This window comes from Phyllostomus discolor, chromosome 14 (assembly GCF_004126475.2).
Source record: "Phyllostomus discolor isolate MPI-MPIP mPhyDis1 chromosome 14, mPhyDis1.pri.v3, whole genome shotgun sequence".
In the NCBI taxonomy this organism is placed as follows: domain Eukaryota; kingdom Metazoa; phylum Chordata; class Mammalia; order Chiroptera; family Phyllostomidae; genus Phyllostomus; species Phyllostomus discolor.
In genome coordinates, this window is record NC_040916.2 from 37,126,552 (window position 1) to 37,154,488 (window position 27,937).

Sequence of the window (27,937 nt, forward strand, 5' to 3'; positions counted from 1 at the left end):
GACTGTGAAATCAGGACTGCACCCTGTGCTAAAGGCCGAACGGAGAATAACCTGGGTCACTGCTACCTCTAGCTGGTGCTTGATGGTCTGCGCAGGTGCAGCCGTGCGCATCACTGCAGCTTGCTTTGGGCTCCGAACCTGCCACGTGGATGCTGAGAAGCAATTCTTATCACCGTGCTGGTGCACGAGACGTGCACCAACTATTCCATGACCATGGGAATGGGGCGTGTTGATGCAGGAGTCCCACCTAGGTGATGGTCCCAGGTGGGGCAAGATGCCATCGATCTTTATGGAAGGAGGAAAAGTCTCTTCCTACGGAGGACGGATACACCCGAAACTGTGGGAGGTGGGGTGCTGATGCATTCTCAGGGTCGTGCATTAGACCCTTCCAGGAGAGTTATGACCCAGGTCATCCCAGGTCTTAGATGCAGCTCTCACAGGGGGCAGGCCCATCTGCCAGTCTTCATGATACTGAGTCGATCACCTGGCACTGGCACCGGAACACTGAATTTGCACCTGCAGAGTTAGGTGCAGTCAGGAGAATCAGTGGCCATTGTGGTGTCTCCTCATGTCAGTATTCTTCTAGAATATTCTGTTGAGTTACACATCCAGTATGTGACAGCGTAACAAACCGTCAGTGAAGGATTCTGTGTCCTATGCCTAGCAGGTCATGCAGGAGAAATTTCCTTCCCTCTGGATGGGACTAGCTCCGTGATCACTGACGCTGATTTGGAACTAATGCTGTAGTCATTAGCCAGTCATCTCTTGACTTTAGCACTGCATCGACCAATAAGGGCCCATTCAACTCCGTACAGTGATTATGCTCGTCAGCAATGAGACCACCAATGACTGGTTGACTCTGGTTGTACATGAACCTTTCTGGGCTCTATTACCTGAGAGATGTAAGCTGAAACCACCTGCCACAATGATGCAAATTTTGAAGTCTGATAATAAAAAGTTTGGGCTAAGATGTGGAGTAGGGGCACTGCTCATACAGTGTTGTTGGTAGTGCAAATTGATACGACTGCTTTGGGCAAACGTTTAGCTAAATAGGAAACTTTAAGATGCACATGCTGTTTCACCCAGCAATCCCATTTTTAGGTGTAAGCCCTGGAGAAATTTGCAAATGTGCATCAAGAGATATGTACAGGAATGCCTGTGGAAGCACGTAGGGAAAAAAACCCTAAAAACAAACCATATGTTGTTCTATGCAGAAAGGACAAGTGAGTCAATCACAGCATGTTCATATACATAATGGAATATCCATACAGCTGTGAAAATAAGTGAACAGTTGCTTCTTATAACAACTAGGGTAAATCTTGATAATATAATGGTGTGCTAAAACTTAATGATGTGAGTCAAAACTAGTGAAGCTGTTATAAACTAATTACAATAAGCCATCAGAAAATGAACTGATGTATTATTTAGGGATACAGGCATATGCGCTAAAATTCTAATAAAGCAAGTAAATGGTTAGCATAAAACCCAGGGGAGTGAGAAGCATCCAACTGGGAAAGGACATGCAGGATACCGTATTTTTTGGACCATAAGACGAATCTACTTTCTAGAGGAGGAAAATAGGAAAAAAAATTTGAAGCAAAAACTGTGGTGAAATGTTTAATAACATAAATAACATAATATTTCACCAATGTAAATGTAAAGCTACATTCAGACTATAAGACACACCCCTGTTTTCCTCACAAATTTGGGGAGGAAAAAAAGTGTCTCTTATAGTTCGAAAAATACAGTAATATTGAAAGATAAAATTATTCTACTTAAGCTCGGTGGTAAGACAGAGATTTTGCTTTAATATTTTCTTTAATTGTATATCTAAACTCATGCATATGGCACATTTACCATAAAAACTGAGGCAGACAAAAAATGATACAGGCTTATTGAAAATGGAACAACATGAAAGGGTATACAATGCCAACAGTTTAAAACGTTTATTTATTCTACAAGTGATGACAATAATTCTTCCCAGCACGCAAGTGCTCAGATGGCAGGTGAGCTGGCTGGGAGCTCTCACCTGAAGCTCTTAAGGAGCCATTAGGAAAGGATGCGTTATCTGCAGGTCATTCGTGAGTACCAGGGGTGCCAGGTTCAACAGCAAATACCTCACGAAGTTCACACAGCAGCTGGACCTGGTAGCCAAATAGGATACACCTGGGACTACCGCCTTGCCGCTTGATTTCGCAAATCCTTGAGTTAACCCTGATTTGACACAGTCCTGGCCCTTTTCCCCAACAGTATCCTCCTGGCACCTCAGGGAAATGCTCACCCAGTTCGACCTAGACCACCAACCAGCCTGCTTAATTAATATAAGCAGGTAGTGCCGTGGAAATATTAGATTTCCACTCTAGAGGCAGCTAATTTTGATACTGAATCTACATCGGGTGCTTAAGATTTGATCCATCTTCTCATCTACAGAATTGGGCTGGTAGTAACAATCCTTTTCATAGTCGAAATGAAATCATGAAGTGGAACCCTCTGAAGAACATTCATTGTTTTTCGGTCGCTCGGCATTCACTCTCCATTCCTTTGGATTTTGTTTTGTGACCAGTCCTGATGGGAATGGAAATTCAACTGCCCCATCCTTCCCCTCGTCAAACCAGTCTGGATCCACAATAAGGCTGCGAAGGTGCCCACATCTCATGCCGGGGAGGCTCACCAGTTGCATGCCAGGTATTGTCACGAGGCCACCAGCAGTACCGACAGTGTGTACTAGAGTCCATAGTACTCTATGGACTTCAGAGGAAGCCCATAGTATTTCAGAGGAAGGAGAGACCATTGAGCGTCAGAGAGAGGATCCGAGCTTGGCTCTGAAGATTTGTTGTATTGGGGTAGGCAGCGAGGCGAAAGGAAGACATCGCAGGCAAAGGATAGAGGGGTAGGGCAAACAAATGCGTACAAGGCGTGTTTAGGGATAGTGAATAGAACATTTCGACGGAAGCAGAAACTTATGAACTGTAGTGGATAATGTTTGGAAACGTGGGCTGGAATAAACTTCAACCATGAAATTCCAGCCCTGACCAGTGCGGCTCAGTTGGTTGGGTGTCGTCCCACAGAGCTTAAGGTCCACAGTTTGATTCCCAGCCAGGGCACCTGCCTGGGTTGCGGGTTCGGTCCCCAGTTGGAGCGTGTACTAGAGGCAAGGGATATGAGAGGCAACCCATCAATGTTTCCCTCACACATCGGCATTTGTCTCTTCCTCTTTCTCCCTCCCTTCCCCCGCTAAAATAAATAAAAAGCCATGAAACTCCAGAAATAGTGAAGTTGCAAATATTTCTATTAAAAGAGACTTTTCAATATCATCGCCATCGTCTCTGCCAGCAACATGAAATATTTTTTAACGCCTCCTGGAAGGAATTAGGAACTACGGAACAGTCGAGAGCTTTTGGTGAGCCCTGGAGGGGGTATTTACGGAACCACGCAGTCTGAGATTGAATTATTACACAACAATGACTTAAGGCCGTTCCAAAGAACAGGTGTGGGTAGAATGTTCAAAAAGTAGCACCTGAAGTGGAAAAGGTTCTCAGGCACTGATTGTACAAATTATAGATAAATAATTCCATGAAATATGTTTAAGAACATCTGGTAACTTCCAAAGGCTTTTATTATTTACTTTCCAATACAGACAGGCTTTGATGTCAGGCACGCAGTGTCCACAGCAGAAAAACCCAACCACGGTGCTGCAACAGACGCTTATCAGCCCCGGGAACTGCCAAAAAGGCTATTAAGTGGCTGCTTTCCGAGGGGACGGTCTCCACCACCCTGTTGGGAGACATGGTACTTTTGTCCTCAGGGAGTTGGGGGGGCAGTGGCAGGCGACTGTAGGTTGGAGGCCCACGAAGGGGTGTTTGTAGGAAAGGAGGTCTGTTAATTTATTGATTAGCTATCCACACACCTGGGTTAAATGCTCTCCATCTGGAAGCCCTCGTGATAACCAGCAACTCGGGTGGCATAAATAGCCCGTCTGGCCTCTGGTCGACCAGTACCGACCACAGTCATGGCTAGACTGATTCTCCTGGCAGGTGGGTTTGTCATGAGAGATGGCGCCTGACTCTTCCTTCCCGGCGTTCTCTTTCCTCTCTGCATCTGGCAGCCAAGAAGCAGGCTTCACGTTACACCTCAATCCTTTCCCACTCTTCTTTCGTCATTTCAAATTTCCAAAGGAATCCTGACACGTACAAACCAGTCCAGCTCTTCTTTGCTCAATAGATTTTGGTAATATGTCCACCTTCGGGTCTCCCACGGGCAGGGTCCAACCAGAAAGGCCCGCTGTCTTCCAGTGTTTGTCTTGCTCTGTTGTCCCTTCTTGGGTTGTTCCTTTTCCTCATTCATCCTCCCGCACCCCCTCATCTTAATCGGTATTATTTTCTGAACATTTTTAAAAGATTTTATTTATTTATTTTTAGAGAGGGAAGGGAGGGAGAAAGAGAGAGAGAGAAAAACATCAATGTGCGGTTGCTGGGTGTCATGGCCTGCAACCCAGGCATGTGCCCTGACTGGGAATCAAACCTGCGACACTTTGGTTCGCAGCCCGCACTCAATCCACTGAGCTACGCCAGCCAGAGCTTAGTCGGTATTATTTTTATGTACACATTTGTGTGTTTGGTCTAGCTTTCAGGGATGAAAATCGGTAGGAAGTGAGAGAGAGTCAAGCAAGTTATTTTTTTTCTAGTTCAGAATTATTTCTCTTTTCTCCCCTACTGTCCTACTCAGTTGTTGATGAATCATATAAATGTCGTTGTTAGAAATTACATCATTCAAAGCAATCGATTCTGTAAATGGTTTAGAGCCACATTGTACCCACAGTTTGTTAGTTGCTCTAGGGCTGTGACTTACATTTTTTTATAGCTTCAGAAGTTTTTCTAAATGAAACCTCTGGCTCAGTTTACAAAACAATCAGATCTCGAGGGCCTTGATAGAAGCCAGGGAGAGGGATCTGGAGTCTGGCCTCAGAGTTTCACAATCTCTTCTGCTATAATGGCTCCTACAAGTTGGTTCAAAAAAAAAAAAAAAATTCCAAGGCTCTAGCAGATACTGATTCACTGCTTTGGAGTGGGAAGACTGTACTCATCCCAGGTCAGGGAGGTGAAGCGAGGATGGACGCGTCATCATTCGAGAGAGTGCATTTCGGGTCATTTCGATCAGCAGATCTGTAGACTTTGAACTCTGCATTCAATAACAGTTACTTCTGACATGGAAGATGAAAGAAGAGAGAGCCAGGCTGTTTCTGACTGCGAGAAGGGAAGGCAGGGAGATCTGTTAGTGACTTCACTGCAAAGCCTGCACTTTGGCGTAGCCTGTAAGAGCTGCTTGGGCGGCAACAACCTGTCACACACAGGATGGCATCCAAGTGCTCGGAATTAGATTCTGCGGGATAGACAACTGGTTCAGAGAGTGTGCTTTCTCTCTCTCTAGGTCTGGCCCTCCTGCTGAACGCTCAGCTAGGTAAGTCGTGCACTCTCTGTTTTATCTTAGACATAATCTTTTCCTGCTGTAAACGTCAAAGTTGTATAAATTATGCATACTGCAATTGTCTACTCCTATGTGTAATTTTTAAGTATTCCAATAATACCTGTTAACACATTGTTTTTGGGTAGTTTTTATCACGTGTTCTACTACCAGTCAACGTAAAACATATAAATGTTTCCCACATACAATGTGTTAAGGAAGTAAATAAAGAGATAAGCCATACTAGGGAAAGAGAGCTACTACCTACTTAGTAGACAGATGTGTCTGACATTGGGAGAATCTGCGTCAGCTGCATCTTCTTCAGCATGACCAGCTGGGAGGTACACACTGGCATTCACTGGGCTAAAGAGGACTACTGGGCATCTCTTCTTCAGTGGTTCCCAGGCTCATACAAGACTCCAAAATAAATCTTTCAAAGTTAAGACTAACCAATGCTTAATCTGTGGCTAGTTCCCAAATCAGAATCTTCTAGCTCATTTGCAGAAGTGTTCATACACAGACACCAGGCATCTGAGACAAAGGGAGGGAAACAGAGGCAGGGCCAAAACCCATTTCAGTGACACCTATACATCCAGCCATTGTTCTTGCTCCTTCCCATCCGCAGGTTCTGCCTACCAGCTGATATGCTACTTCACCAACTGGGCCCAGTACCGGCCAGGCCTGGGGCGCTTCAAGCCTGAGGACATTGACCCCTGCCTCTGCACCCACCTAATCTACGCCTTCGCGGGGATGAAAGACAATGAGATCGCCACCATCGAGTGGAATGATGTGACCCTTTACCAGGCTTTCAACGGCCTGAAAAGCAAGTAAGAGAAGGAGGAGACACCTAATTTGGGATCTCTAGGTTCAGTGCTTCCCAAACGTTATGCGCAAACAAGTCACCTGGGGTCTTCCTAAAATGCAGTTCCAGTTCAGCAAGTCTGGATTCAGGGGCCAAGATTCCGCATTTCTAACCAGCTCCCGTGTGTTTCTGGCCCAGGAGCCCCACTTGAAGTAGCAAGAATAGAGAAAATGCAAAATATTGCCTACTCTAGCAGGTACTCAAAAATATCCCTTCCAGTTTTTCCTTTCTTCATCAGTATCTTTTTTATGACCCAGGAAATGGCAAGCCATTGTAGCTGCTTGCATCAGAGAGCAGGAGGCAGAGACTACTACCGTATATCGCCGTGTATAATGTGCACCTATGTTTTTGTGCACATTATACACAGGATTGTTACACCCATGGCATGTAACCATTATACCTGTACAATGTGCATTCTTATTTTTTCCTCAAAAATGTGGCCAAAAGGTGTGCATTATGCATGACAAAATACATAACAATTAGACATTGTGAAGCCCAAGAAATCAGGAGAGTTTGCTGTATTTGAATATAGTTCTATTTTGTGTTTAAAAAAAATCAAACCAACAGATGAAAACCCTGGTATCTTTCCACTTCTTGTTTGTTCAGTTTAGTTACGTGTAGGAGAAGTCAGGCTACAGGACATTGCTAGTGACCGTGAGGGGCAGCACGGTTCATGGATGCAGCTCTCTGAATTCAAGTTATGGTACCCAAAGGGAAATAAACCCCTTGGCAGTGCTGTGTCTTGAAGTGTGGCCCATTTGCTGCCTGCGTGGAAATCCCGTGGGGCACTTGAGCAATGCCAGTCCCTGCCCCAGTCCAGCTGCATCAGAATCCCCGGGAAAGGGGCTATAAACCTGGTGTTCTAACGTTGGTTCTAACGTTGGTTCTAACGTTGCCCTCGCACTTCATTCTTACATAAACTGCCGTTTGAGAACTTCTGTTCCAGAGAATGCGTGTACCTCTCAGCCACATAAAGGCTGAGGAAGGAACTAGGCTCAAGCAGCATTTACCACTTTATCTGATGGAACTGGGTTTATGCTAATTATGCTGATAGGTAGGTAGCTAGAAATAGACATCTATATATGACTATATCTATTTCAAAAATATTGTCAATTCGTTCCTTAGGAAAAAAAACAATTCCATAATTTAGATTTCCCAAAAGAACCCTGAGTAAATTTATGAGAATCACAACACAAAGAATTTTTATAAAGAAAGTTTCCAAGAGTGGAGGGAAAATGTTCTACAATATAACATCTCAGGATGATGGTAAAATGTGAGACCAGGCCCGACACCAGTGCAATGCTGCCTTCAGTAGAGAGGCTCACAGATTCTGAAGTTTCTCTTTTCGACCCTTCGCCTTACAGGAACAGCCAGCTGAAAACCCTCCTGGCCATCGGAGGCTGGAACTTTGGGACGGCCCCGTAAGTGCCCTGTGGGCGAGGCCGGCGCTTACTTGCTATTGCAATAAAGGTAGCTCAGTGTGTCCCAAGGCCCTTCCCATCTCATGGTCTAAGACAGGATATACTGAGGATGCACACTAAACAAATGTGATGCTTAAATGAATGACGACACCAGATATAGGACACAATTTATTTTAGACATTTCAATTTGAATGGATATTCCAGGACCCTGTGCACCAAGGTTGACTTCATGAGATTCCCAAACAATCTCTTCTTAAAGTACCTCAAGAGCACAACCCCCGAGGAGGGTGATGGAGCAGTTTTTCCTACTTACCTTGGTGTGGGGGAGGAAAGAGAAAGCCATGCACGTGAACACGGCTCCTCTGAGGGCACATGCACTTGGGGGACTATTTGGAGAAAGATCCCGGTGAGCAGAGGTGGCCAGAAACTCAAAGCAACCAGTGCAACTCGGGAGAGATCAGAGCTGGGTCGGTAACCAAACAAAGGCCGAGTAGTGACTACAAAGTAAGGACAGAAAACCGAGAACACACTTTAATTGGGCTGTGGGTCCTGGTGAAGAGTTCTGAGGCAAAAATATAGAAGTCTGAATGGACAACAAGTTGTGGGAACATGGGGGCGTGCCCTCACCCTGCCTTCTTGGGGCCTCCCTCAGGTTCACCACCATGGTGTCCACTCCCGAGAACCGCCAGACTTTCATCACCTCGGTCATCCGATTCCTGCGCCAACATGAGTTCGACGGGCTGGACTTCGACTGGGAGTACCCCGGCTCTCGGGGGAGCCCGCCACAGGACAAGCACCTCTTCACCGTCCTGGTGCAGGTGAGGACCCAAGTCTTTAGCCCGAGAGGATTCAGAGCCTTTTCCACCCAAGGAAAAGCTGGCAGTTCCTGAGTCAGACTACACTGGAATTCAGAATTACAGAATCTTGGCAGCACGTGGATTCTTACACAGTGTGCGTGCATTCAACCACCACTGAATGATGACAATAATGACTGTAACAATATCTGTGCTATGTGCTGGGTACTAGTCTATATGCTGTTTTAGAAACCTAAACTCATTTCATCATTTCATATACTCTGGTGTAGGTAGTCTGAGATTTATAATACTCATTTTATAGCCAAGGGAATTAAGGTACAGTGGTTTAAGTAACTTGCCTAAGATCACACAACTAGGGAGTATCGCAACCACCCAGGCAGCCTGACTGGAGAGCCAGCCCATTGCTTCTAACCACACACCAGGCGGCCAGTCGTTACTAAGCACCTACTCTACCCCAGTCACTGGCTTAGGTGTCAGGCTGAAGATACGTTGCCATCTTTGACTTGAAGGAACACCCAGTCTGAAGTGGACGACTGGAAAATCACCAACAGTCACAGTATACTTTGGTAAATGCCATGACAGGGGTCCTCGGAGTGCACGTGCAACACAGAGAGAGGGCGCCTGATTCTATTCTGGGGCAGGGGCAGGGAGAGCTTCCTTGAGACAGCGGTGTTGGAGCTCAATCTTGAAAGACACGGGCATTCACCGAATAGGTGAGGATGGGAACCGCACCAACAGAGACATAGATGTGTGGGAGCAAGTGGGGGAGTGATGGACTGGGAGAGATGTGTATGAGCAGCGGGGGCGACAGTCAGACTGATCTGCTCGTGTAGCTTGTTAAGGAACTTGGGCTTTCCCCTCGAGGCCATGGGGTGGCTTTAGAGGATTTGTAAGTAGTAGAGAGATACGATAACACTTGTGTTTTTAGAAAGATCACTCTTTCTAAGAATCTTTAGAAAGATTTAACCATGAATTAGAGGGGGGTAGGGAGCGAGGCAGGGATAGACAGAGTGAGGAGACTGCGGCAGTGAACCACACAAGAGGTGCCAGCACCCCAGCCGAGGCTCGCACAGTGAGAGCAGAAGTGGGAGTGGTCAAGCCATATTGGGAGGGAAGAATCAGTAGGACCTGGAGACCAGCCAGAACTGGAAGAGAGAGGGAACTTACAGTCCTCTGACTTTGAGGACTGGTGAGGCTACGGTACTATTATCTAAGGTGGTAAATACAGGAGGAAGAGTGGATCTGGGGTGATAAGAACTGATTACCTTGTTTTTGAATATGGTGAGTATGATAAGTTTGTAGAACATCTTAAACGAATGCCCAGTGGACATTGGATGAACACCAATCGGGAGTTCATGACCGAGAACTTGACTTGATCTATTGTATTGAAGTCATCAGCAGAGGGAGATGAATAAGAGGTCACCAAGGAAAAGTGAAGGACTTGAGGAAAGCCAAGGACTAAGGATGGTTTTAATTCACCCTCTCCCAAGACAGAGATTATTTCTTTTTTTTTAAACAAACTTCTATTTGTTCTTTTTTTAAAAGATTTTATTTATTTATTTTTAGAGAGGGAAGGGTGGGAGAAAGAAAGAGAGAGAGAGAGAAACATCAATGTGTGGTTGCTGGGGGCCATGGCCTGCAACCCAGGCATGTGCCCTGACTGGGAATCGAACCTGCGATGCTTTGGTTCACAGCCCACGCTCAATCCACTGAGCTATGCTAGGCAGGGCTCATTATTATCTTTAATTCTGTCTACCTGATAAGAGTGTTGAGAGACTTTTTGGTAAAAGCACTGTGGAAAACAAAAGCATTACGCAAAAATGTACTTATTATCTTTTAAGGTGTTTTACTCAGACTCCTAAATGCCCTACTACATTTGATGATTCTACAGGAAATGCGTGAAGCTTTTGAGCAGGAGGCCAAGCAGGTCAGCAAGCCCAGGCTGATGGTCACTGCTGCAGTAGCTGGCGGCATCTCCAACATTGAGGCTGGCTATGAGATCCCCCAGCTGTCCCAGTGAGTGATCGCTTGTCCCGCAACTCCTGTGCATCACTTGTGTGGCACACTCATCCTTAGTCTGCCTCACTGTTCAGGGGCCTTGTTGAGGCAGAGGCTTGGGAAGTGGTATCTTTGCCTGCAGGGGTGTGGGAGGTGACCTTCATACGTGATGGTGACTCCTTCACCTGGACGACAGGTACCTGGACTTCATCCATGTCATGACCTATGACCTCCACGGATCCTGGGAGAGCTACACGGGAGAAAACAGCCCCCTCTACAAATACCCAACTGACACAGGCAGCAACGCCTACCTCAATGTGGTGAGTCCCTCCACGGGCACATATACAGAGCAGAGATGGCGTCACAAATCACGTGGAGATCTGGGGATGTAGCAAACATAGATTCTGCAGATGTCTCACTTGTTATAGCTGTCCTCTTAGGTGGCTGATCAAACCTCCTTAACTATAATTCTACCAAAATGTTTTTTAAAAATGCTACTGAATCCTCTGTCATTAACATCAAACAATTTACCTGTAAAAATGGGGGTTTAACACGACTAGGCCCTGGGCCATCTGCCTGGAGGGGACACTCTGGCTAGTCTGCTGCCATTGCAGGATTACATCATGAACTACTGGAAGGACAACGGTGCCCCTGCTGAGAAGCTCATCGTTGGGTTCCCGACCTACGGACACACTTTCCTCCTGAGCAACCCCTCCAACCACGGGATCGGGGCTCCCACCACCGGCCCTGGCCCCGCCGGGCCCTACACCAGGCAGTCTGGGCTCTGGGCCTACTATGAGGTATGCTCCTGGAAATCTTCCAGAGGAGGAGAAGAGTGGCTTTCTCTAGGCCGCGGATTTAACAGTATAAACAATCCAGCACTTCTTGGCTCACTTCACAAGTCGTTGGCTCATTTCAGGAGGCCAGATGAGCTCTCCTGTTGCACGTTAGGCTGGATTCCAAGTACAGAGGGAGTAGGAAGAAAGGGTATCATCAATTATACTGCATCAATGTGTACAGACATCTAACTGCCTGCCAAGACATTTTTTAAGAGCTCCTCCCCACACTGAAAATAAATGACCCAACTGGGAGAAAGAATCAAAATCCTACATGAACTGAGAAATTTGCTGATAGAGCTCTAGCCGGCAGTGTCCAACTTTTTGGCATTTCTGGGCCACACTGGAAGAAGAATGTTGTCTTGGGCCACACATTAAATACATTGCAACATATAATCACCAAAAAAATCTCATAATGTTTTAGGTAAATTTACGATTTTGTGTTGGGCCGAGTTCACAGCCATCCTGGGCTGTGGGCCGCAGGTGGGCCACCCCTGCCAAGGCCTTCCTTTCCAAGTAGCTTTCCTGTATCTCCTCTCTACCCCGCCCCCGCCCCCATGCCCTTTACTCCTGCTGCACGACCTCCTCCTCCTCTCCTCTTAGATCTGTACCTTCCTGAAGAACGGAGCTACCGAGGTGTGGGAGGCTTCTCAAGACGTACCCTATGCCTACAAAGGCAATGAGTGGCTTGGCTATGACAACACCAAGAGCTTCAAAATCAAGGTAGGCTGTGCTGCCCATGAGTCTGTTCCCATATGCAGCCCCAGGGCGCCTGGTTGGCCTCGATGCCTTCACATCATTGGCTTCGTCTCTAATGACCACAGGCCGACTGGCTGAAGAAGAACAACTTCGCAGGCGCCATGATCTGGGCCATCGACCTGGATGACTTCACGGGCACTTTCTGCAACGAGGGCAGATTCCCCCTGACCACCACGCTGAAGGAGGCCCTGGGCCTGCAGAGTGGAAGTGAGTGACAGCAGGAGGGTGCTCAGGGCTCTGTAAATGCTCCTTCTCCAACTCAAGACAGTTCTCACATCCGCCCACCCCCCATGGCCCAGGGAGCCTCTTCCCCCCCGTTTCACCTCCCTGCTCCTGAGAGGCTGGTGCTGTGATCTGTCCCTGCCCTTGAGTTTCCGTGACAGAAAGTTCATGCTCTTATGGGAACCAAGCCTACCTGGGTGGGTTTCCCAGGTTTGCTAAACATCTTAAAGGCATGGCAAAGCCTCAAGAAATAATTAGGCTGACCTCACAGTATAAGCATGTGCTTCTCTGTGATCCCCTTGTTAAGTCCCTTGCAGCCACCTGGGGAGATTTAACAAGAAACCCTCAGTGATGTTCACATGCTTCCAGTCTGTAATTTGGGAAAAGGACCAACTCCCTGAACTTTCCCCAGATTTTCTTTTAGAGCGTGTTTGCTCAAGACCTATATTCAGATCCTAGAAAAGTATTTTGCGTATTCAGGTGCTCCGTAAATTTGTTTTAATGATTTTTGCACTGTAAGGGAAGAGAGAACTTTATAAATTAAAAACAAAACAAAACAGCCTGGCTCGACATTACAGCTTCCCCTGTTCCGGAGTATGGAGCCATGCTGTGGTCTTTTCAGCTGCAGGGATCCAGCACCAACTGCACCCTACTCCCGGGTCCGCTGGTCTCTGCACCTGTAGGCAAAGTTGGGAGTCTCTCCGGGTCACTAATCTGCTCTTGTATTGTTCCAGGTTGCACTGCGCCCCCACCTCAGCCCATCACAACAGCCACTCCTCCCAGCAGCAGCAGCGGAAGCGGAAGTGGGTCCGGGAGTGGGGGCGGCAGCCCTGGGGGCACTGGCTTCTGCGCAGACAAAGCCAACGGCCTCTACCCTGTGGAGGGCAACAGGAATGCCTTCTGGCACTGCCTAAATGGCATCACGTACCTGCAGAACTGCCAGGCCGGGCTTGTCTTTGACACCAGCTGCAACTGCTGCAACTGGCCCTAAACCCGACCTGTCTCCATTCCCTCGGGCTCTGAACAGTCTCCATTATTCAGCACACCTTGCTTCTACCTGGAGTTCTGCAATAAAGTCTATCAGTCGAAACATGAGTGGTCTTGGTATTCGGTGGTTTGGGTGGAAACCTCGCCAGATGAGAAAATGCTGGCTGGGTGTGGGGTGGGGTGGAGTGGCGGCAGCGAGTGACATGGTAGAGATGACACGCAGCTCTCCATCTGCCTGCATTGATGGGCACGGAGGTTGGAGACGGTCGGGGGAACGGTCTGAAGGCTTGGTGCTGGGATGGGATGGGATGAGGATGTGAAGATGGTTCTGTAGCCTGGTGACAGTCCTCAGGAAGGAGCCCATGTGATTCTGTGAGGCTCGGGGGTATGGGCCTGCTTGGCCCGCTCAGAGCACAGCAGACAGGGGCACTCTGTCCTCATCCCCTGAGGTCCCAGAGCTGGCCCAGCACCTCCCGGGTTAGCAGCTTTGAAAAGACCTGTGCTAAGGAGTGACTCCTTCTGGGGTGTCCACCTAGCCCATGGGCCAGCAGTGTCCCTTCCTCAGGTGCCCCCCTCCTGGAACCCATAGTGGTGGTCACCGGCGACTGTGCTGGGATGTATCAGGTCCTCCTCTGGCTTGGCCAGTTGACTGGAGCGGATATCGGACTCCACAGGGCCAATCAAATGACCACCTCTTAGGATCTGCAACCGGGAACAAAGCCCGGTTGCCAGCCCCTGAGAATGGCTGGCTTGTAATAGGTCAGAGCAGGAGCTGCAGTGGGAGACTGAGCATGGAAAGGTGAGCTGGACAGAACAAGGACACTGAAGGGGAAGTGCAGAGAAAAGCCCCAGCACCCTGGAGAACAGCCCTTACTGATGGCTCTCCAGCTGATCCCGGCTCCTTCACTGAGGCCCAGGTGCACTGAGGCCCAGGTGCACCAATCCCGGTGGGCCCTGTGAAACTCCCCTGTAATGATCTAACACGTTCTTCGCTGCTTACGATGGCTCAAGTTGCTTTCTTTTATTTGCAGCTAAAAGAACTTTCACTGACATAAAAAGAATGTAATGGCTCCTGCTTACTGCCATGACGAGCACAGGGAAGAGGTCCTTGAGGGGGGGGTGACAGGAGATTAAGAAAGACACAGGCACAGTTTAAGGAAAAGCAGGGGCCAGGTGGGGCATTGTCCTCTGATGGAGAGACAACGAGCCCTGGACACGGGCTCCGAGTTTATTTCATAGGGGTAGGTTAGATAAAGGTCAAGGACGTTTTGCAGACTCAGGGAAAAACTGCAGGCATAATTGCTCCATTCCCAGACTATCTTAATGATAAATATTTCTTCTGCAAAAGTTACAGCCGCATTCAGCTGGAGCTTGTGGTTAAGTATCTCCTTCTTAACCCCTGCAGGTCCCAGCTGTGGTCACTGCTGGCTCGATCTGCCTCGCAGATGCTGGCAGTCAAGGGCGGCCTTGCCAAGCACTCAGCCTTCACTCTTCTGCCAGCCTTCACAGCTCACTGTGTGTCCAACACTGTTTTAAGTGTTTTACATGTACTTACTTACTGAATTCTCCCAGCAACCTTGTGAGGAAAATAATATTAATTCCAAGAAACCGAGGCACGGAGGAACTGGGTGACCTGCCCACCATTGCTTAGCTCATAAGCGGCAGAGGCAAGATCCAAAGCCAGGCAGGCTGCTTCCAGAGCTCACAGTCCCAGTAACAGCATTTCACTGCCTCCCTTGACAGACCTCTGCGCCCTGGTGGGGGGTGGCCACATTCTGGTCGTGATGACGCACACGCACACAGCCTTCTGGGTAATGACCGCTGATGAGCTCGCAACACATACCGATTCTGTATTACCATGTGCATTATGTTCCAGCTAATGTTCTAGGTACTGTAAAGACAGTGGTCAAGTGTGGATTTAATTGTTAAATGAAGCCATTAGAAGGGGGTGGCAGGGATAGAGGGGTCTTGGCCAGACGGGGCTGGCACAGAGTCATAGAACACAGGAAGCAATGCTCATTGTGACATCCTAAGCTCTGAGCGCTCCCGTGGCGCGCCTTGGAGATCCAAGACGTAGGTATGGGAGCCTAGGGTCCTCCATGGTCAGGTGAAGAAGGCACAAGTCAGTCCAGCTGGGGGTTGTTATAAGTGTAGTGACATTTCTAGCCAAAGAATGATAGAGCTTGGAGACAAATAGAACATAGGAGTTGGGGGTGTCCTTTTGGAAGGAGCTTTCTGATTAGGTCACTACTAAGGCGGATGGCAGAAAGCCATGTCACAATGGCCTGAACGGGGACTCGACGGGAGGGGCTACTGCTTGGCGGCCAGTTTCAGTGACACCCTGCATTTCTCGGTTCAAGTCCACTTAGGACAGTGGTGACTCATGAGGGTTGGATATGAAGAAAACTGGAATTCTGAAAGTTCCTCGCAAGGAGAGCTCTGATTCAGATCTTCTCGGAACTTTTCAAAGCGCGAACCAGTCGATCGACCTAGAAGCACAGGGCACCAAAAAGCAGCGGGTGTCCCAGCCGTTCTGGAACTTCACCCATGGTAACTGTGTCCTTGAACTCTAGGGTGTTAGGAGAACCCATTCCTTCAGTACTGGAGTCTAAGTGGGAAGAGATGACACATGCGCAAGATGACTTAGGGACCCTGATCCGGGTGGGGGTGGGGAGGTGTTCGTCTCACCAAGTCAGGAGGCTCGCCATGGGGTGGCACCCACCCACACACGCGGGCGCCATTTTTTAAATGGCACGAAGGTACCCTTGGAGTTAGCTGTAGCCCTGGGCATGGAGGTACTAGATTGGACGTGCACTGACATTTGTTAAGTGCCAATTGTAAGTCAGTCCCTTGTCACGCAAGATTTGTCCCACGATGTCTCCTAAATCCTCGTGGCAGCGTTAAGAAGTGAGAATGATTAGAGCCATTTTATGGATGAACCAGGGCTTAGGTGGATGGAGCTACTTCCGCAAGGTCACATAACTAGTAAATGACAGGCTAGGACCTATTGGGAACCTCCTCTGAGTGGCTCCGAAGCCTGTGTCATCTTCTACCCCCCGATGAGAGAGGCCGCTATTTAGGAAAGACCAGCAGGTGGGATTCAGAAAGTCCGCTTCCCTCTGCTCTGGTCAGGGTTCGCCCATCCTGCAGTGGAGCCTGGGCCTCGGGTTCTCGAGCCTCTGCAGGTCCAGATCCTGCTTTGAGTCACAGGTGCTTTCATAACATTTGAAACGTCATTTTGTAATTATTTTATCCTAAAAGCAAATTCACGGGTAACATAATCTACCACACATCATTTCATAAATGACACCATGCCATCATTTTAATGTAAAAGAGAAAAATTCCTAATAAAAGAATGTATGTTCGTGTTCAGATATGGCTACTTCAGAAGACAAGGTGTTCCGATGGTTAGGCTCCTGCACTGTGCGGTGGATAACGAAGAGTCTGAGATTAAGAGAGAAGGTTAATGCCATTTCATACGAGCAGTGTAGCAAAATAAAAGAGCAGAATTACAAACAGACACTGGAATTTGTGTTAGGAGGATTACTAACACTCCAGATATACTGGTTTCTAATAACAGAAAAAGGCAAATAGCTTCATTTAAAGTAGGATAGCATTTACAAACCATTTGATTACAAACCATTGAATTAAAAAGGGGAAAAGGGTGTGATTATGCTATTCTGTAATAGTATAACCTTATGGAATACACATAACATTTTGTGTATTGTTAATGTGCTTCCTTTAGGGTGGCCAGATTTTTAAAAATAAATTATTTTATTATTCATATATAAGAAAAAAAGGCCCACGTTGTAGCCAGACAGGTCAATGAAACGTGCAAGTTAAACACAGAGGTATAAGCAGTCAGCACCCAGTTCAGGAAATGGGACACCATTGTCACTTCCAAAGCTCTTCCCAGGTCCCTTTTCAGCTACCCCCTCACCCTCCTTTACAAAGCTATCACCTCTCTGACTTCCAGCACATGGAGAGTTTTGCCTAGTTTTGAACTTTATGTAAATTTAATGTAGAAGTGTTCATCTCTGAATTGTTTCATTCAACACCGAGATTAATCTAGATTACCATACATGCAGGATTTTAGGCATTGACGTTGCTGTGTAGTATTCCTCGGTATGAATCTCACAACTTATTTTTCCACTCTGCTACTGGGGGCAATTGGTTGTTTCGGGTTGGGACTGTTACGGATAATGTTGCTTTCCGTGTTCTCGTAAATGCCTTTTGGGACACAAATGGATGCCTTCCGGCTGAGTGAAAATACCATGGAGTAGAAGTTATCAACCACAGGGCTGTGGCTGTTAAGCTTCAGTAAACACTGCCGAACAGTTTTCCAAAGTGGATGTGTCAGTCTGTACTTGCACTGAAGGCGTATTCAAGATTCCCAGTCGCCGGACATCCTTAGCAGCAGTGAGTGCTGCTGTAGTTTATCATTTTAGCCACTTGATGGGTGTCTCGTTGTGGTTTGAATTTGCATTCCTTTATGCCTACTGAAGTTGAGCGCTTTTTACATGTTTACTGGTTATGTTTATATGCTATTTGGATAGTCGTTTTTCGGAGGTGCCCTTTTAAGTCTTCTACCCATTTATAATAGGTTCTTTTTTCTTAGTGATCTGTACTGGTACTTTACATATTCTAGCGCCACACTATAATGGGAGCAATGTATTTTAAATTTTCTAACATGCACATTTAGAAACAAACAAGGGAAGTAAATTTTATTATTGTTTTATTTACCTCAATATATCCAGAAAATTATCATTTCTAGATTAACAGTATAAAATTTCTTAATGAGATCTTTTGCATTCTTGTTTTCATTCTAAGTCTTTAAAGCCTGGTGTACATATCTTACACTTGAAGCACATCTCATTTGGGACCAATCACATTTCAGTGCTCAGTATGCACACAGTTTGCGCACAGTGGCTACTGTGTTGGAAATTGCAGGTCTAAAGATGGGTGTTGTGCTTATATCTTCTCCCAAACCATGGCTTACTTTCTTACTCTCTTAATGCTATGTCTTAAAAAACAAAACAAAACAATGAAACAGTTTCAAACCTAAAGGAAAATTGCAAAACAGTACAAACTATTATCCCTTTCACCCAAATTTCTCAGTTATTAAATGCTACTGCTCTCTTCCCATCTACATAAACTTTTTTTCTGACAGAATGCCCCCATCTTCCCTAAAAACTCTAGTGTAACTCTCCCAGAGAGTCTCTCCAATATTATGACCACATTACCCTGCCAACCAGAAAATCAGCATTGATATAACACTACCATTAAATCCACAGACCCCATTCAGACTTTCCAGCTGTTCCAGCCACCTACCTATCCTAACCCATCCAGGATCCTACCCAGAAATACATGTTGTATGAGATTGCCATGCTTCATCAAAATCCTTCAACCTAGACTAATTCCTCAACTTCTCTCTGCCCTTTATCCTTGATCATCTGGGATACATTCATTCACTTACTTTTTGCTAGTCTTCATATGAAATGTGGATTCCATCCTTTTACCATATTTCTTTAGCATGTGAAGAAATCATTCCATTGTCTCCTGGCTCCCATTGTTTCTGTTGGAAACTCAGCCATCAGTATATTGTTGTTTCTTTAAAAGTAACATACCCTTTGCTCTGGCCGGTGTGGCTTGGTTGTTTGGAGCATCATTTCATAAACCAAAAGGTTGTGGGTTGATTCCTGGTCAGGGCACATGCCTAGATTGTGGGGCCAGTACCAGTCAGGTCGCATATAAGACGCTACTGATCGATGTTTCTCTCTCACACTGGTGTTTCTCTCCTTCTCTCTCTCCCTCCCTTCCACTCTCTCTAAAATCAATAAGCATGTCCTTGGATGAATATAAAATAAATAAGTAAATAAACACGTCTTTTTAATCTGATTGATCTCAAAAATTTCTCCTTTGGATTTTCATTAGTTTTATTATAGTATAACCAAGGGAATTTTCTTTTATTTGTCTTACTTGAGCTTGTAGCATTTGTTAACCTGTGGTTAGAGTTGTGTTTTTTTTTTATCAATTCTAGATATTCTCAGCCATCACCTCTTCAACTCTTGCATCTGCCACATTTTCCTCCCACCCTCTCCCTCTCTCTCCATTCCTCAAGGAAGTTCAAATACCTGTGTATTAGACCTTGCTGTTGTTTCTCTTCTGTCTATTACACTTTCCCCCCAGTATTTTATGTCCTTTTGCCTCTCAAAGCTTCAATCTTAGTACATTTTTCTGATTCATTTTTCATTTCATTTATCCTTTTCCCCCTGCTTTTGTAATTGCTGTTAGACACAAGCATTGAGTTAACTTTCAGGGATGACACTTTTTATTTCTACAATTTTTATTTCATTCTTTTTTATTGCTTCTAAAATTCTCCATCTAGTCATTTAATTTCTGGAATCAGCTTATCCCCTTTATGGAGCTACCTTGTTATCATTTAATAAAACTTTAAAAAAGATTCTATTTATGTATTTTTAGAGAGAGGAGAAGGAGAAAGAGAAGAACAGAACAATCAATGTGTGGCTGCCTCTCACATGCCCCCTACTGGGGTCCTGGCCCACAACCCAGGCATGTGCCCTGGCTGGGAATTGAACCAGTGACCCTTTTGATTCATAGGCCAGTACTCAATCTACTAAGCCACACCAGCCAGGGCTAGTCTAATAAAATTTTAAATGAGACAAAAATGTATTTAAAACATTATAGCAAAAATTGAATCTACTTAACCCTGTTCCCTTAGACACTACAACAAAGCAGGTGGTTTCCTGGAATAATAATTATAACAGCCTCATAGTAGTCAAATAAGAAAAGCAGATAACTGTCTCATAAAGCTTAACAGACAATGTTCATAAACATCAGGCATGATGTTATAACTATGATTAGAAAATGTGCATTGTGGGAACTTAAGGACTTCACCAAAAGTGTCCACAGTGCCCAATTTTGTCTAAGTATTCTTCTGTACTGTGCAGCCACTTGCATAGCTTTTTTGGTACATGATCATCATTCAAACACTGGATCCTTGACAGTCCTTAGAGCTACCTGACACTCTGCCTTAACTTCTCAAGGTTACCATTAGACAATGGGTTATACAGGAGAAACTCATGCCATATGGACAGTCCATCTTTGACTGTACCATGTTCGGGTTAGCTTTAACGAAACACTGACAGATTTGCATCAGTCAGGATGCAGCTGTGCCTAGTGTGGGTTTTATGAGTACCATGACCGAGAAGATGGATGGGGAAAATTCTCTTTCCTTGAATACACACACAGGGATCTTTATTAACTTTGCCTTTAGGGGCTGATCTATCTTTTTCCTTTGGCCTCTAACTTCAAAAACCAACAATTTACTTCATGATCACCTATTTTTCTGGTTTTCTTTGGCTTCCTATCCTCACCCTGTAGTCCTGAGGCTTCCTCTAAAATCTCAAGACAAGTACTGTGGTTTTAAAGTCCATGTTTGATAACTCCAGGTGTCTGGATTTCCTTTGGCTTTATTTCTACTTGTTTGTTGTTGATGATGTTGGCTGTTTTATATTGCATGTCAAACATTTTGTATGAAAAAAAAGAAATTAGCTGAGACTCTGGGTGATGTTATATTCAGAGATGATGTCCTTTTTCCCCTGTAGGCAGCAAAGGCAGAAGCAGCTCACCCTCATGCGATTAGGGACAGGCAATCAGAGCTTTGCATCCGGGACTGTCGAGAGCTGGTCTGTTTCTTACTTACCTTCATCCCTAGGGTTCTCTCCTTCCCAACTAAAAGCCCAGGGCTGTTCCAGCCCTCTCTTCTCCATGGGCAGCCTCATTTTTGCTCCCCAGCTTCCAGAGATGGCTCAGAGTCCTGCCCAAACCTCCTGCTTCTCCGCCAGCTTTGTAATTAGCAGATGGTCAAAGGGAAGAGCAGTGCCGACTGTTGTGGTCATCACACTGGGCTTGCCCTCTGTCTGGCGTCTCGACCCTGCCCGTTTTTTGGATCCTTGGTGTATCTGATGCCTTCCAATACTTTATTTAGTCTAGCTTCTTTTTATCTCTTCTCAGCCACAGGATTAGTTGGAACTAAACCAAACTACTCAACGAGGGAACGGGTTTTCATATTTTCCAAGTACTTTGTAAGATATGTTTCATGTCACAAATAACATGAACACTAGTTTCTTTTTAAAAAAATCATCACTGAAGGGTATGTTTTATTGATTTCAGAGAGAGGGGAAGGGAGAGAGAGAGAAACATTGATGTGAGGGAGAAATATCAATTGGATGCCTTCCATGAGCCCTCAACCAAGGATCAAGCCCCCAACCTAGGTGTGTGCCCCAGCTGAGGGCTGAACTTGCAGCCTTTTGGTGTGTGGGGCGATGCTCCAACCCACTGAGCAACTCAGCCAGGACTGAACACTAATTTCAAAAACATTGCGGGTATCTCTATGAACCAAAGTGTTGCAGGTTCGATTCCCAGCCAGGGTACATGTCTGGGTTGCAGGCCATAACCCCCAGCAACCGCACATTGATGTTTCTCTCTCTTTCTCTATCTCCTTCCCTTCCCTCTCTAAAAAATAAATAAATAAAATCTTAAAAAAACATTGCGGGTATCTAAAATATTAATAAAACTGAAAGTTGTCCATCAGTGCCAAGATTCCTGTACACGTCAGCTACCATGGTATTGCTGCCACGGGAGTGGACAGAATGCTCGGAGTAAACTATACCATACCTTTGAGACCGCATCTTTGTTGCTCGTCATAAGTAAAGTGCTTCCACAAGTGTCCAAAATATCCTCCAGGACTCGGTATCACCTTTTTTTTTTGAAACCCTGCATTAGATGTATAATGTCTTCCCCTGCACACAGCGCCAGCCCAGGGTGCTTGTGGACCCCAGCGGTCATCCTTCAGGGCCAAAGAGTTGTACGGGCCCATCACGCCCTGTGCTCTGTTGCCTCCCACTCCTGACAGTCCCTAAAGGCATCCTAGAACCGAGTGAAAACAAGTGAGTGCTAGTATCCAGGACAAAGGTGAAGAAGCCAACCCACGCCCTGACCCTTCTTCCTGGGCTAGGATGGGTGCGCTCCTGAGCCGGCTGGGTATTGCCATCTTCAGGAACAGTAACTGTTTGCATCATCACCTTGCAAGCACCAGGCACTGGGGTGCTTTAATCCTGTTATCACCAAAGGCTCAAAGTACAGAGGAATTATTATTCCCAGTTCAGAGATGAGAAAACGGGGACTTAGACATTTGCATGGCTGCCCAAGATTTTAAGAGTATTCAGCCCTTCTGTGATTCTGTTGCATTCTTACCGCTCCACTTCAGGCTGCCAGCCCTGTTGAAATCTGGTGCCCTGTTTAGGGGGTAAAGGGACAACCTGGTGGGAAAGGCTTGAGGAAAAGGACAACTGGGTCTAAGAGGTCCTAAGCTCCACTCGGTCTCCGTTTCCGCTGCTCTGGTCGTTATCCTTGGAGCCCACCTCCACAAGCCATAAATGCAGCGGCTGTGCTTTCCTGTCCTTGATCCTGGTAGCCCTCATTTCCAGGTATCCTGAGCCCCCTTGTTCCCTCTCTCCTCAGTGCATTCCCGGTGGCCCAGTTTCCAAAGCCCCTCGGCGCACCCTTCATCCTGCAGCCCCTACAGCCACGGGTCCGGCAAAACCCTCTAGCCCCAACCCAGCCGCAGCACCCACACTCCCCTGGGCGCCGGGTTTGGGCGGCACAGACCCCCACCGTGAAGGTGGCTTCTCCGGCGTCTCTGCTTGCTGCACTGGCGCGCTCTGAGCCAATCAGAGCGCGCGCCTCTGTTCCCTTGGGAACGCAGTTTGCAAAACGCTAACCCGGATAGCCGAGCAATGTGCTGCAACAAAGCAGGTGAGGACGGTTGAGGTCAAGGGCAGAAGGCAGGAGGAAGACTGGGGAGGCAGGGAAATCGAGGTGCAGGAAATGCAGCAGTTTGCTTCCCTGCGTGGAGTTTGGTCTGGTTCTGTTGAGCGCTCCGGCAGGGCAGGCCGTGTCCTCTGCTCCGCCTGCCCCCCCCCGCCCCCCCCCCCCCAGCTGTCGCCGGCATCCAGGGGCCTTCCCTCACGTGGAGTGTCTCCTCTTTCTTGACCTCCAGAAGCGCTGGTTAACTACTCCTTTGGGACACGTCAACAGAGGAAGCTCTTTCCTCACGCTTATCCCCCCAACTTTCTGGGGAACAAGTTTCTCCCTCTTAGGGGAGCACCCCACAGAGGGCCTGGATGTTACACTACAGAAAACGTGAGTATTCCCCTTCCCTTAGGTGGGTCTCCGTTCCCCCAGGTATTTAACGATAGCCAGGTTTCGTGGAAGAAAAACTACAGAGCTTGGGATCTTTCAGGTCCCAACGTGAGAAAGTGCCCTTATTCTCTGCAACCAGCTGTCAGGGTCAATGTCAGAAATTAAAGGATCATCGCTCCCCGCTTCCAACTCCCACCAAACTGGAGCCTTTGTTTCATAGAGTTACAGAGAGAGTCCCCACTCCATTCCCACCTCCAGAGGCTTGCGCACCAATGCTAGTTACCCTCCCATTAGTCCAAACACGGACTGTGGGTGTGCTGGTAGGTGAGCTTATGAAATAATATGACCAGACACACTTGCATCAGAGCACATCGGGCTCTGTGCCTCAGAGCACTGGACTCACTGGCGGGCATAGAAATGTCACTCACTCTCCCTATCCAGCACATTCCTTTGCAAAGCCACCTGTTCCTCATGTAATCGTTCAAATGGTCTCCTTGACTCAGGGCACTCAAGGCAGAGCAACTTTTGCAGAGAAGATTCAGATAAAAACATTCTAGGTGCACTCTGTGTTGATGACCATAACGTTCTCTGTGTTTTTCTTTCTTTCTGTGTTTTTTTTTAAATATATTCTACCCGAAGAGGTATGACTGGGTATACAACCTCTCTAAGATCCCGACCAGCAGAAAAGGATATTCTTTGGGAGCCAGAACAGCCGCGAGGTTTAAGCCGATCAACAAGGTTAGAAATGACTGCACGTGCTTAAGTTTCCGTGTGATCCGTGGTGTTGCGTGTATTTGCACCGGGGAGCACAGGGCGGTGAGTGGGAGGTTACCTACACAGTGTGTTCTGAAATTCAAGAGAAAAAAAAGACATTTAGGCAAAAGCTATTAAGACTTTCTGAAAAGCCTGGGCGTTAGCCTTGCCAATGCGTGTGCGAGTGTCCGGGGGAGTGGGGAACAATTCTCCGGAGAAGTGGCACCAGGTCAGAGCTTCAGTGCCAACCGAGACACCTGACATTCAAACACTGGAAGCTTTGTTTATATGCATCGGATTATCTTGCCAGTTAAAAAAACAAATTCCAGCTTTCCTACCCTTTTGTGTGATTAGATTTCAAGTCCAAAATTCCTCGGTATAGCATCCTAATCTCTAGGACATTTTCCTGACGGTGAAGCTCAAAGGGAGGGATACTGACTCTAAAAAAAAAAATCTCTGCGTGAGATGGTGGGGGTGGTAGCTGCAAAAAGTTCCTTCGGTTCTCTGCGCAGCCTAGGCTGACTTCCACGGCTCATGCACGGTGTGCCTTCACGCAGCTGAGCCACCCCTGTCTTGCTTCTTGCTTTTCTATCACGGGCCTCTTTCTGTAGCTGGAGGTGGTTGAACCATAGCTGATACATGAACAGGAGGAGGGTGCTTCTGGTTTTTTGGTACTTAGAAGGCTTTCTGTGCACACCTGTGTACTACCCGCTAATACATCAATCTTTTTCTTGGTGACAGGATGTGACACCTCACCCAGGCACGTACCAGACAGTGAGTCTTCAGGAGCAAAACGTCAAACAAAATTTTGCTCCATTTAATGTCATGGTGCCTCGATTTGGGACATATTCAAGGGACAAGTATCGTCCTGGGTACGTGTCCTCTCTTCTGGGGCACTTCAACGAAGAGCGGTAGGGAAGAAGGGACAGAGAAGGGGCCACCCCCAAACCATGCCAGCTAAATAGCCGCTTATCTTTAAGACTCAACCTCTTGCCTGGCAGATCTCTGGCATCACGGAAGTGTAAACTTACTTAATAAGTATGAATGATTGTGGCAGGCATTTCTGTAGGTTCCAGAGATTTCGCATTAAACCCATGACACAAGGCTCTTGATTTCCTGGAGCTTACATTCTAGAATCCACACAGTTGAGAAACAAATAAACAAGAAAATATGAAGAGTAATAGGGGGAATGGCCATATATTAGTCTGAACTGACACATCTGAGGGTCAACAGGGGCCTTATTAATAATTATACCAAGACTGTAGCCATGAGCCGGGTCCATCACCAGGGAACCAGGAAGAACGGTGACCAGGTGACATGCTATGAGGAGAAAAGTACAGGATGACGATATGATACAGAGGCTACTTTATCAAGGCTTGTCGAGAGAGGTCTTTCCGGGGAAATGACACTTGACCGGAAATCAGAAGGAGAAGACTGAGCCAGGCTCGGGAAACCTGGACCCGGGGAGAGCTGTGGTGCTGACGGGGTTCGCGTGTGGTCACTAACGCCTAGACGTGATGTTACATATCTTTATCTCTAGCCCTGGCACGTACAACCCGGAGATAAGGCCACCCCCCAAAGTCACCTGGCCAATGAAATTTGGATCTCCAGACTGGGCCCAGGTTCCATGCCTGCAGAAAAGAACCCTCAAAGCAGAGGTAATAGCTCCGGGCTCCTGTGGGGCACTGTCTAGTTCTCACACAGGGGTCCCCAACCAGGAGTCTGTGCGTGAGCTTTAGAAAGTCTTTGTTCCCCTGAAATTATATGCACAATTTTACGTGTATATGCATATGGGGACTTGAGGGTGGGGGCAGTTGCATAGTTTTATTAGATTTTTAATGGTATGCATGACTGCACAGAAGTTAACATTTTAAAATTCAATCCTCAAATAATCTGTGGTGGGTACGGGAGAATTATATGACAGAGGAGGAATTGAGACTCAGGTGAATCACGTGACTTGTGCAGGCTGCACAGAATGAATCCACCTCTTGCTGGATCCTAAGCCACTGCCCTTTCTGTCTTCGGGGGGCTGTGGAGCATTCTGGTAAGAGCATGGGTTCTGGGGACGGACTGCCTGGGTACAAATCCCAGCTCCAGTACTTACCTGCTGTGTGATCTTAGACAAGCCCCCTGATTTTTCTAAGCCTCAGTTTTCTTACCTTAAAGATGAGTATAGTAAGAAAACCAATCTCGTAAAGCTTGCAATAAGGCACAAAAGCATTTAACACAGAACCTCTAACATAATAAATGCTCAACCCATGTTAGCCATCACAATCCTAAAGGTGCCTTTTATTTCCTAGTGGAATTTCAGATTAATTTCACAAATATTTACGAAATGCCTGCTGTATTTGTGTCATTGTGCTGGGGCCTATAGGTAACATTCAAGAATTAAACATATCACCTTTGTTTTCAAAAAGTTTGCCAGCTAATAACTCTTAGAGATTTACCAAATAAAAACTGATTGTTGGCATGATAGACACCAGAGGAAGACGACAAAGAGTGGGCATACGTACAAAAGTTGAGGGCATCGCTGAGGCCAGACGGCTGCGGGGCGGGGCTTAGCCAGTCGTGCAGGCTGCAGCAGTCCCGCCTGTTTTGCACGGCGCGGGGCGGGGGGACCGGAGATGGGGGCCTCTCATCAGAAGTTGGTCCGAGACAACATTCTTTCATTGCAGCTGCCCACGGACAAGGACTTCAGAAGACATCGGAACCGCTTGGCCTACTTGCGCCTGTTTTACAATTGAGGAGCTGGGACTTCCTTCGCGAGCTGCTCCTGACCGCAGAGTCTCCCGGATGGAGGACGGAGCTGCTGCTCCGGCTCTGCGTAGCTGCGGTCGGTCCCCTCGTCCGCCGCAGGGGGCCCGGGAGAGGCAGGGGGCTCTTAACTCCACGTGAGAGCATAAAGACCGGTTCAGAACGTTCTCTGTCCGTGTGCTGCTTTGTGGGGTGCGTAACGCACGTGGGTCTGGGGAACTTTATTAGTCTGAATGGACACATCCGAGAGTCAGCGGGGGCCTTATTAATAATTATACCATAGCCCTAAGCCGGTCCGTCACCAGCAAACCAGGAAGAATGGTGACCGGGTGACATGCCACGAGGAAAACAAGAGCCAGCGTGGTCAGCGGGGTGGCAAACAGCTGATTACTCATCTATCAGCCTCTGAATTGTCAGCACCAGATCTGACTAGACGCAATCAACTCAAGTTGGACGGGAAATCCAAGTACTAGCACCTCTAGGCTGGACTACTGGCATCCTTCTGTCAGTGACCCAGATGTCCTAGAACTGTGTTTGGCTTTGGGGCTGCAGGCGAGGTGGTGCCATACGCTTCAGAACCCCCGAAGGAAATTCAGATTGATTGTTTTAAGTGAAAAGTGTTCCGTAGCCATCAGCCTGCCCGTCCCCAGGCTGCCGATGCCCAGCGCTGTGAGAAGCCAGGGCACGGGATCTCGAGAGTACAAGGGTAGCAAGGTGACTTGGAGAGTGAAAGAATGTTCCCCAGTGCATCTTCAGCCCCAGTTAGCCTCGAGGGAGTAAAAGCCCAAAAGCCAGCCTCCTGCATGGTTGGGCCAGACGACCCTGCTCCAGAGGCGGGGGCAC

The 27,937-nt window shown here is 47.0% G+C and overlaps 2 protein-coding genes across 3 annotated transcripts; both read left to right on the top strand.

Moving 5' to 3' along the window:
• The first annotated feature begins 7,727 nt into the window (after nt 1–7,727).
• LOC114488983 (acidic mammalian chitinase) lies at nt 7,728–22,320 on the top strand. Its single transcript, XM_036015134.1, has 9 exons — nt 7,728–7,743; nt 8,396–8,561; nt 10,450–10,574; nt 10,753–10,876; nt 11,171–11,356; nt 11,996–12,115; nt 12,217–12,360; nt 13,350–13,354; nt 22,194–22,320. The coding sequence occupies exons 2-9, from the start codon at nt 8,406–8,408 to the stop codon at nt 22,303–22,305; spliced, it is 972 nt and encodes a 323-aa protein (XP_035871027.1). The 5' UTR covers nt 7,728–7,743; nt 8,396–8,405; the 3' UTR covers nt 22,306–22,320.
• Nucleotides 15,427–27,262, top strand: PIFO (primary cilia formation). 2 transcript variants are annotated; one of them, XM_028503134.2, is made up of 6 exons: nt 15,427–15,910; nt 23,445–23,587; nt 24,227–24,325; nt 25,082–25,212; nt 25,881–25,998; nt 27,016–27,262. In XM_028503134.2, exons 1-6 carry the CDS (start codon nt 15,757–15,759, stop codon nt 27,082–27,084), a joined length of 714 nt encoding a protein of 237 aa, XP_028358935.1. In that variant the 5' UTR covers nt 15,427–15,756; the 3' UTR covers nt 27,085–27,262. The 2 variants fall into 2 exon arrangements, with proteins under 2 accessions (XP_028358935.1, XP_028358937.1); XM_028503136.2 differs by lacking the exon at nt 15,427–15,910 and adding an exon at nt 23,144–23,200.
• The last annotated feature ends 675 nt before the right edge of the window (nt 27,263–27,937 follow it).

Bases quoted from the DNA above. Each gene is read 5' to 3' on its own strand.
- LOC114488983 (XM_036015134.1), top strand. From the start codon at position 8,406: ATGGTGTCCACTCCCGAGAACCGCCAGACTTTCATCACCTCGGTCATC. The intron at 10,877-11,170 runs GTGAGTCCCTCC...CTGCCATTGCAG, and splicing joins GCAACGCCTACCTCAATGTG to GATTACATCATGAACTACTG. The intron at 11,357-11,995 runs GTATGCTCCTGG...CTCTCCTCTTAG, and splicing joins GGCTCTGGGCCTACTATGAG to ATCTGTACCTTCCTGAAGAA.
- PIFO (XM_028503134.2), top strand. From the start codon at position 15,757: ATGAAGAAAACTGGAATTCTGAAAGTTCCTCGCAAGGAGAGCTCTGAT. The intron at 15,911-23,444 runs GTAACTGTGTCC...CTTGACCTCCAG, and splicing joins GTTCTGGAACTTCACCCATG to AAGCGCTGGTTAACTACTCC. The intron at 25,213-25,880 runs GTACGTGTCCTC...CTTTATCTCTAG, and splicing joins AGGGACAAGTATCGTCCTGG to CCCTGGCACGTACAACCCGG.